Source organism: Lampetra fluviatilis, chromosome 26, assembly GCF_964198595.1.
Source record: "Lampetra fluviatilis chromosome 26, kcLamFluv1.1, whole genome shotgun sequence".
NCBI classification, from domain to species: Eukaryota; Metazoa; Chordata; class Hyperoartia; order Petromyzontiformes; family Petromyzontidae; genus Lampetra; species Lampetra fluviatilis.
In genome coordinates this window covers 4,051,885-4,062,595 of record NC_136300.1, presented here as the reverse complement: position 1 = coordinate 4,062,595, position 10,711 = coordinate 4,051,885, and the positions used below count along the sequence as shown (strand labels likewise).

The following is a 10,711-nucleotide window of genomic DNA, read 5'->3' as shown; positions in this document are numbered from 1 at the left end:
ATTGTTACTCTCCAAGCAGTTATAAAGTTGGCACGTTTGATTCACGTGACACTTTCATTAAGTGGCTTTGTCGGGTAGAGGAGGGTTGACGGAACACATTTTTACACGTGACTTAACCCAAAAGAAACCAATTGATTCATTAGGAATACTGTAAAGGGAGACCATCACCACAGGTGCACATTTTATTAACAATAACGCTTTACAAAGAAATCAAACCTTTGGTACAACTTACTGGAAGACTCTTTATTTTGGGTATGTACAAAGACATTAGCATTAAGATTACATAAGAATATGGCCAATGAGGCATTACAAATTGCACAAACTTTTATATGTGGCAAATAGAACACACACTTTTTTTTTTATAAAATAGAAATAATTTCAACGTCCCTTGAAAAAAATACAAATATTTACAGTATGAAATTGCAAGCGACTACTATTTTATAAACTGGTGAATTAAAAAACGTCAAGTTATTGTACAGCTTCAAAATGCTAAAATATTTACACATCCTCAATTTGCTTATCAACAGAAGAGTTTGACTGTCAGCGGTGTAAGCTTGGCGAACATTCGCGATGGCAAATGACAGTAAATGTATGGGTCACATGGAGTCATTGGTTCAATTCATTATCGAGAAAGTGGTAGCTACCATTAAAAACGTGCTTCCCTTTTTAGACTTTTTTTTATCTCTTACACCTATTTCGTAATCACATCCCCTGCCACCCACAATGTTTTTATCAATTACCTAGCGGCAGTGCAAATCAACCCATTAACAGAAGCCCCTTCATCAGGAACAATTCAGTAAAAAAAAACAATGTCCCTTGGTGGGGGGGATGATGGGGGGGGGGGGTAAAAAATGTTACATTGCAATGCTTTACGATGCTAAATTTGCTGTTTCTGTTTTACTTTCTACGTGACTTTACCGAAAAAACCTAAGAAGATGATTCCTTGCAGTCACGAAAGCTTCAAATCTAGAATTGCTGTTTCTGGGTTTGCCAAAGAATCTCCTTGCTCGCGTAACGCTGATCCACATTGAATTCACAGCTGGGAATTCACTAAAAGATAGCCACTGTCACTGCACTCAACCCCGCGGTGAGTCAACAACTATTCACCCTGCTTAAGCACGGACAATCACAGGCATCTGGAACATTTAAGAAATGTACGCCCCAAAAGGGTTGAATAAAAATAGTTTTAGAAGTCACAGCTGTTCAGGATGAAGGCCTCCCGCCATGCCGGGTCAGTCATGGGGGGGGGGGGGGTGTTTGACCATATTTCACCCGGTTGGTTCAAGTGTGCGTTGGTGGAGGGCACGGGACTGGTTCAGATATCACTCAACACTGATGTTTGCTATAGGTAGGAACCGAACGCATATCATCGGGTTAAATTCACGGCGCAGTGCGCTGGATACTGCACCACCGCTCGATCCTAATAACGCCTTTTAAAAAGCCCTTCGTGATGGTCTGAGAAGCTCAGGCATTACCCACCTGTTTCCAGGAGATAATGTAATTTACAGTTTTATATATTTAATGGCTTCTCATTTATATTGCTCAAGTACCACAGGATTTAAAAAGTATGTGAATTTCTCAAACTCTTCCCTTTCTGTAAAGTACACAGTGAGACTAAGGGTGCATGCGTCATCTCTTCTGACGTAATCATTACAATCATCATCATCCATGATCAAACGATTGCCAGATAATCATGTGATGTAATAATTAAAATAAAATATACAATACAAACTGATTTTATCGCTGCAAATTTGATCAAATATCTTAACTCCCCCCCCCCCAAACCTCAAATTATTACATTTTATCCAAATTGCAATAACTTGTTTTGTATAAGAAAAATATAAAACAATACAATTCTCACAACGTTTCGACTGCAACACAAGCCATCGTCATCAGGTGTGAAATCCACAGCAATATTTTTTTTTTTAAAGTGACGGTTTTTTCACTTTTTTCAAATTTTCTTGCTGTGGATTTCACACCTGATGACGATTGCTTGTGTTGCAGTCGAAACGTCGTGATAATTTTATTGTTTTATATTTTTATTATTTTATTGTTTCCCTTCTACGTGACTTTACCGAAAGAACCAAGAATATGAATCCCTGCAGTCACGAAAGCTTTAAATCAAAATGTAACTTATCTTGTCTTAATCTAATGTTCAATTCATGTTACCATCCAATGTGTAAAGTGTGTTGTTGCAGCAGCAGCAGCTTCGTGAGGTGCACTTTAAAATAACAACTTAATCCAATGATTACAGATATCGACACTTCTCTCATGAATCCTGTTTTGAATACGTATTGCCTCCAGATGCATGTCTTTTGGACTTATCTGTATAGTATATCTTGTTGTTGTTACCAATCTGAGTATTTTTCAAGTTGGAGCCTACAATTGTGAAAGAATCTGGAAAGGAAAACAAATATCATTACTGCATTGGGTTTGATTTATATAAAAAAACTAAAAGATAAATGTTATAGACGAAAAGTTTAGTGTAGGTAAAAAACACTCGATCACTGTTTATTAGAAGCAATATTATAGTAATTGTAGATTTTAGTTAACAGAAAGTAACTTACGAGTCGGAGCAGGGAAGTTGAATTGATCCTGCAAAGAAACACAACAGTTTCATTAGTAGGTGGAGGTGGGTTTGGTTGGTATGGTGGGGTATGGGTGGGGTTGGTGGGTGGGGTGTGTGGGGTGTGGGTGGTTGGGTGGGGTAGGGGTGGATGGGGTTGGGGTGGTTGGGTGGGTGGGGTGTGAGTGGTTGGGTGGGGTGCGGATGGGTGGAGGGGTGGGGGTGGGTGGGGGTGGGTGGGCGGCGGCAACAAAGGTAATGTACTCCGGATCTTAGAGAAAAGAGGGGCCCCCCCACAATGGCCCTGTGTTTTGTTTGTTTTTATCACAAATTAATTAGGGGGACCCACGTGGCATTCTGTCCGAGGCCTCCAGGAGTCTGGGTTTCCCTGGTGGCGCATGCCTGTGATCCGGTACTAAGCAGGGTTTGTGGCCGACTAAAATCTGTGATACCCAAAACCCTTTGGCCCGTAAAATTTCCAGAGGGTGGCAGTATAACAAGTGGATGGAATCTATCTCAGCAGAGCTGTGTTATCTCTGTGCTATACATGGGTTTTCTACAGGTTTTCTCCCACATGCCAAACATTTGTTCGTAATAAATGGCCAAGCATCACCAAATCAGGACTCTCCTGAAAAAGAGTCGTCAGACCCAGTGAGGCTTTCTTGGATAAAGAAAAGGCATAGTTATTGTGCATAATTTGGATCCATTTGGTTAAATTGTGTAGATATGTAATGTTTTTAAGTAGCTCTCCACCACCCAACAAAGCCAATCAAATCAAGTTATCATGTCATGGGCAAATCGACCAATTGATTTGGTTCATAAGTAAAACTGAAATATTGAAAAGCAAGCAACATTATGCCAATTATTTACACGATGTTTTCGCTGGAAATACACCCAGGACCATCGAGTGTTGAACAATAGCTCAGCTCTCGCGTGAAAGAGCTTCTTGATCCAGGTCCTAAAGTAGGTGCCACGACATCGTCAGCACAGTCATCATGTGAACCGGTTAATTTACACTGTACAGCTTCTGCAGGATTATTTTCCCCTCTGCTTGTAGTAAAGTGAGCACTATGTACATGCATATACCTGGACCACAATTAACCGGCCTGCTATAAAAGAGTCGTGTTAACTGCCCCCTCTTGTAGAATGCTAAACAATGAATAGGATGACGGGTCGTATGTCTGGCCGCAAGGAGTTGAAGCTCTGAGGAGTGGAGTTAAGGACTTACTGGATGCACATGTGGAGGGTGGTAGTGGGGGGGATGGATGGGAAAACTTGGCAGTGCTCCTGATGGACCATCCATCGGTTCTCCAGTGCCTCTCCAGTCTACTCCAGGATGGAGATAAAGTGAACACATTGTGCTTACACAGGCTTGTTGAGTCTACCACGCATTCAATCACTAAACAGTACACGCCAACCTGAAATTTAGCGATGTTCAAATGTAAATGCACATTTCTTTCAAGGCAAATATTAAAACAAGCACAAACCATCGGAGTTACGAATAGATTTATATTTGTGTGCGCGCCTATTTTTGTTCCATAAAGATTTTGTATCCACTTCAAAAACGGATGGTTGAATCCCATATGACGTTTGCAAACTGTCACTTTGGAACATTAGCAAGTGCCATTTTGTACAGAAACAAAAGTGGGCCTAATCAACCGAAATGCTGCGCACATGTAAGTCACTTGTTTACGCTAAGCTCTGTCATATCTAACAAGAGGGAAGAGAGCGTGTTTCATAGCACCTCTGTGTGAATAGGTGAACACTCTGAGGGGTTTCCATCACTGTGGTTGAAATCAAAAGGCCATAGCAGCAAGCACCACGGGTACACACTTTTGTTTCTTTTGATGTAACAATATTTGGCGAGTGTGCGAGTTCACCGCAAAGGTCTCCCGGAGTCGGTCTAGGCGAGGCCCGCATCAAGTAGAGGCATATTTGTTTATTTATTAAATGTAATCTCTTTGCAAACGTCTCGTTTACAAGGGTGTCCAAAAAGCTACTTAAATATAATTCTGATGATTCTCTTATCGCATCAATTTGTGCTTGTAACCATCAATTATTTCCAATGTAAAAAAATTCTAAACCAATGTTACATTGAGGCCAATAACAGTGACCGATGACGCAGAACAAGACAAAACGATTGAGAAATAATAGAACCGAGACAAAAACAGCGACGTCTTTGTAATCGAAATCTAATGCCAAATCACGAGAATTCATCGAATTGCTCAGCCGTGGTGAACCAACACAACAATGCTACCGATGAGGATCTAACGATTTACTTCCAGGCGTACGTCAGATCACTCAGCTTCTTTCTCCGCACTGCTCGATGACGGAATTCACTCCCCACCGTCTCTCTTTCCATTTCTTAGAATCGTGCTCAATTGGTGAATCGTAACGACACCTTGTCAATGAAAACTACAAGAGTGCTGTTTGTTGTTGGACATCTTCTTGGTTCTTTCGGTAAAGTCACGTAGAAGAGAAGTAATGAAATAATAAAAATTAATATAAAACATAATAAAATAATTCTCACGACGTTTCAGCCACAACGCAAGCAGCCGTCCTCAGGTGAAAACCAGACGCTGTCGCCTCGACAGACCTGGTTTTCACCTGAGGATGGCTGCTTGCATTGTGGCCGAAACGTCGTGAGAATTTATTATGTTTTATATTTATTATTTTATTACTTCCCTTCTACGTGACTTTACCGAAAGAACCAAGAAGATGAATCCCTGCAGTCACGAAAGCTTTAAATCGAAATTGTTGTTGGACAGTTGTGGCATTTTGGGCCTCTGGGTCTTTGCTCGGCAAACCGTCGTCAAAAAAGAACCGTCCGAATTCAGGTTTGTGATTCGATCAAAGGAGCAATCAAATACTTTCGTCTCATTTTCGTCGTCTCATTTGCATTGCTTCTCATTTTTGTGTCTTGTACAGTTTTATTTACTCCATAAGCAAAACCATCATGTTCGAATACAATTTTGTTAATGATATCTCATAATGTTATATATATATTTTAATAGATAACACTGCCGTATAAGAATATATATCAGGCGACGTTTCGGGCAATGGCTCTTCTTCATAGCACATAGAGAGGCTAGAGAGACAGAGTGGATAAGGATTGGAGATGACACTTAACAACACCACAGGGTCCGGTGAGAATTACATTCTAATTTTTTTTTTTAAGGCGTAGTTGCCTAAAAGTAGCTATTGAGTAACGGAAAAACGCTTCGCTTACCGATGCAATGTGCCAGCAACATTTTTATTATTGGTTTGATTAACAATACAACTTTCACTGTTTGACTCAGGCCCTCAACCGGTCTGAGTGGAATTGGGCTGTGATTTGGCTCTTAATTCACAATCACGGACGGCACAGATGGTGGAGTTGAACCCTATCTTACTGGGCCCAGGTGCGTGCTGCAATACTAGATGCATAATGACCTGCTGTTCCGTTATCTGGCAAAGAACAGCGTGTAACCACATACATGACTTGTTAAAGTAGGGGAACGAGACGATTCAATGCATACAGAATGTAATGTCTATTCTCATTAAAGGTTGGTTGCATGGCTTCATCGAAAAAGAGGCATCTTTTTACCTGACGATGGGTGTCGATGTTGTCCTGTTGCTTGGTGCACCGACTGAATAAAACAAATGAAATGCAACCGTCAAAGTGGGATTGCAACTCAGAGCTGCAAACTTTCTCCAGCTAATTCGTTGGTTGAATGCACAATGGAGGCAGTAATTAGTTGATAATTATGTTTGCTTTTGAAAATAAAATTTTACCATTCCGTCAGGAGACCACGACGGCTCGTGAATGACACCCCAGACACGACGCTAAATAATGCATTTACATAACCAGGCTTTAGTATCTTTAATGCGCTGCGCAATAGACAAATCATTAAAACACATTTTTAAATCGCCTTTATCATTACCAATTAAATTGACACTCATTTTTTATCGTACGTGACACTCAACGGGCACAGACACTGCGCTCTCTCCACGGCTTTGGGGAAGAGCCAAAGGGTGCGCAGCCCTGCAATTTCTCGCGAGCACGCTGCTGGCGGGAAGGGGAGCAGCTCTCTGAGAGAGCCCTGCCGGAGGGAGTTATCGACGGCCCCTCTAGCCACCGCTTTTGGCCTACTCTTCAATGCGAGCCACACGTCTGGGCATAAGTGGGAGTACCTGCACTGCTGAGTGGACAGAGGTGGTATTTAATAAATCTGCCCCCCATTGTCTCCACTGCTGTCCCATCCCATGAGATCGAATCAAACCGGGTGACCTCTGAATTGCAAGCCTAGTGCTGGAACATGACACCATTAGCAGGATCCTACATGAAGGCACGTGCCTAAATGGTTGTGCGAAATTGTGTTTCTGCAGCAGTACAGCATTTGAGAAAATTCCAAGCGAACCCCAAGTGCTGCTGATTTCACGGAAGACACCATTTGCGATTTGAGAACAATCAGGTTCAGTAGATCTTAACGACTATCATGAAGATGACGATATAAAATGCACGGCCACATCGACGGCATTATTCCAACTCTCTGAATTTTCTACATTGTGCCATATTAAATACATCATGACAGAAATGACATTGATTCTACTGCCAACACAACAACGTGGGCAGCAAAACAGCTGCTGGATTGTCCCACCATCGATTATAGCAATGTATAACATACATAGGTTACTAAATTAGACCAATCATTGATGACAAGGTACCAATATCGCATTGTATATACATATCTGTAGTGTTATTTTTTGTAATATAGTACAAACACCCTGAATAAATATCAAGTTTCCCGAGCAAAAAACTTTTGTTTTCATGTTCTTTCGGAGCCGCAAATAAGATGCCGCTGGATCCTGATTAAACAATTTACGTGGTGACATTTGGGAGCGTGCCGACGGTGTGCAGTGAACGTACGTGTGGGTGCGTTTGCCGACGGTTATAGGGTTGAGCGGAGGGGTTGAATGGGTTTCCCGCCGACCATGCCTCCGGCCCTGTGCACGCGCGCGCACAAAGACAAAGATCCCCCCGTATAGCCTTAACAGACTGTAGGGGCAAGTGCTGTTAGTGAGCACCTAGCGCGCGCACACACACAAAGATCCCCCATATAGCCTCAATAGACTGTCGGGGCAAGTGCTGTTAGCGAGCACTTATGAAGGCCAGAACGGTACACGAGGGGGTGGGTGGCCAGCACCACGCCCGACCGCCTTTGTTTCCCTAGTGGCGATGTTTACTACACACCGCACCAGGTACTCATTTGAGGCTGAGTCGACCTAGGGGAGGCCCGGGACCAGTTCAGATAATCGTCACCGATGTTGGCCGTGAGCGGGAATCGAACCCGGGTCGCCTGGATTATAGCGCAGCGCGCTAACCGCTACACTACCGCTCCCCACTCACGCACACATGCACGCACGCACGCACGCAAGTCCATCAGCGCACAGTGGGCGCCCACTGCCGAGCTTCTCCGTCGTTTCCGTCCCTTTATTTGTGTTTTTGGGAAGGATCGCCAGAAGCAGGCAGGGATGTGCGGGGGGGGGGGATGGCCATGACGGCTGGCGGGGGCGATGGTTTACGGCAGGGGGGGGGCGGCAATGGCGCTGTCTCCACCATGGTGTATGCGTGCCTCTTTAATTAACAATAACCTTGTCAGTATACTGATATTTAATTACTCGTGTTAAAGTACTGTGTAATAAGAACAATGGTCGACGGTTGTGTAGGCCTTCGGATGCAATAAGATTGAGATTCTATTCACGTTTTTAAGGGGCCAAGTTAAAAAGTGAAATGTAACATTTTAAAAGAGAACAAACGGTCTTTACCTCCGCCTGAATCCCACCTTCATTAGAACACTGTCCCCCCACCTGTTAAGACTTCTTCGCACAACGAACCATGTCAATACCTCGAGAAAATAGAACATGGAACTCCTCGGAGCCAGGATGCACAGTCAACGTAGACGACAATAAAAACCATCCACCGGTAAAGCTACATCCTGCTGCTTCCTCCCGAGAAGCTATGTCGTCTCCCGTGTGAAGGTGGCAAGGGGCGGCCCTGGAAATAACTAAGCCTTGCAGGGACACAACACTACCATGGCCCAATGCAGCATTGCAAGTGTTTGCAAAAAAATGTATTCACGACCGCCCCCGCCACCCCCCCTAACAAGCTCCAGAAAATGAAAAGGTCCGGCAGAAGCAAAGGTCGGGCCAAATGGACGCGACTCCTTCACGACACACACGTTAACAAGGTTGTTTTACAAAATCAGATTTGAATTGGAAATTCATGAAAACTCGGGACTTTGCGAGGGTTGGCGCGTTATCTTGAGCGTGGCGAATGGTTGGCAGCCTTCGCGTGGCTTCCAGGAAGCAGGTTAAAAAAATAAAAGCGAGTGGCTCGGCCATGCAAGATGAGTTGGATTGATTTTTGCATAATGAAACAAACAGCATAAATGAATGAAAGGACAGTTTAGTCGACGGACGGTTGGATTTACTGATGAGTACATGAATCAAGGAGGAAAAAAAAAACCAATAACAACCCAATGAGGGAATGAGATTAAAGGATACAAAAAATATGCGGTTACCTTGGGGCTCCACTGGAACGGCTCCCGAATTAATTGGAATATTTCCTTCCTGGTGCCTGGGAAAGACTCCCTGTTTGACAAAGCAAAACAAAAAAAATACTTTTGATTCACGCTTAGAGACATATACACACGTGTGCGCGCGCGGGCACACAGGACAAAACTTAACAGTGGAAAAATAAGAGTATTGGTCAGGAATGGGTCAAATGATGTAATTAACTCACTGAGCAGTTTAACACTAAAAGTAACACTTTAAAAAGACTGTATGTGTATGCAGGATGTAAAGTACTCTAACCTACCCACAAACAAATTATTAAGAGTGCAGGCGTAATGGGGCTCACGCGCATTACAATGAGTTGTCTAAAACTCTAACAAAAACTTAATTGGCCATTTAATTGCCTCCCTGAATTGACCATTTAGCACATCTAATTATTTCCCCTTCCCAACCACAACGCACACATATATTTCCATGGGTTTGCTAACTTTTGATATTTAAAGTTGAATCTGTATTTTACAACTTCAATATTGCGGCCTTTATAAATCCATTTTTTTTCTTGTTGTTTTTCACTAAAATGTTGGTCACAGTACACACTTTTTTTAAACAAAGAGCAAAGAGGGCACTTTAGAAGATGACTCAGACGACTGGATGGATTAACTACGCAATACGCAAATCACAAAAACAATCACAAGTTCAAAGAGGGAAAGGCACCGATTGCCTAAGCTGGTTTTCACTTCGTAAAATTAAAATGTCTAACTAACATTAACATCAACAGCTATGCTCACCTTAACATCAATATACTATCCATTTATGATGCAAAGACAAACACATTTTTTTAATCAAAGAGTGATCACAATGTGACAATTCACAAATTCAGGGCCGGTATGAATCACTGCGTCCCTCGTGATACTGTCAGAATTTTTGTTTTTACTTTTTGATAAATCTCTATATTTATACCAACTGGACTCTCACCATCACACTTCAAGAGATAACGAATTTCACTGGACAAAGCTCAGAGTGGTGGGTGCTTTTGTATCAGGACAGCTGCAGAAAACGTTTTTTTCACGGGACTTTAGAAAAAAACCCTTTATTTCCACAAAGTAGATTAACAAGTAGTATGCTTTCGCGACCGAAATATTAACCATAACAGAGGTTTTTGGGTTAGATCGCGTAAATATGAATGTGTCGTTAAAACCTGCCACCACCCGACACAGCCAATTAGTAAGGTTTGTCACGTAAACAGAACATGCCAATTCATTACTAGTTCAGCACATCGGTGTGTTGGAGAGTAAACCACACCATTTACAAGTAAACCCACCCCATCGTGGAGCGTAAACCCAGACCATTTTGAAGTAAACCCACAACATTGTGGTTTTATTCTCCAACACACCGGTGCGCTGACGAACTAGCAATGAATTGGAATTTTGTTTTTTACGTGACAAACCTTTCTAATTGTCTGTGTCGGGTGGTGGCGGGCTAAACGACATATTTATATTTACGTGATCTAGCCCCCAAAAAATCTCTCTAGTATAGATACCACAAAGTTAGCAGGGCCCAGTTTGCCAGACACTCTACTATGAGACTGTG

The 10,711-nt window shown here is 42.5% G+C and overlaps 1 protein-coding gene across 1 annotated transcript in view; it reads right to left on the bottom strand.

Moving 5' to 3' along the window:
* Positions 1-237: 237 nt before the first annotated feature.
* Positions 238-10,711, bottom strand: part of LOC144941977 (receptor-interacting serine/threonine-protein kinase 3-like) — a 32,312-nt gene continuing 21,838 nt past the window's right edge. Inside the window, exons 10-15 of the mRNA XM_078868558.1 lie at positions 9,130-9,199; positions 7,476-7,552; positions 6,153-6,195; positions 3,795-3,892; positions 2,568-2,595; positions 238-2,397 (exon numbers count right to left, since the gene is read on the bottom strand). Of these exons, the coding sequence (XP_078724684.1) occupies positions 2,270-2,397; positions 2,568-2,595; positions 3,795-3,892; positions 6,153-6,195; positions 7,476-7,552; positions 9,130-9,199 (444 nt within the window). The 3' untranslated portion in view covers positions 238-2,269. The remainder of the gene's footprint in view (positions 2,398-2,567; positions 2,596-3,794; positions 3,893-6,152; positions 6,196-7,475; positions 7,553-9,129; positions 9,200-10,711) is intronic.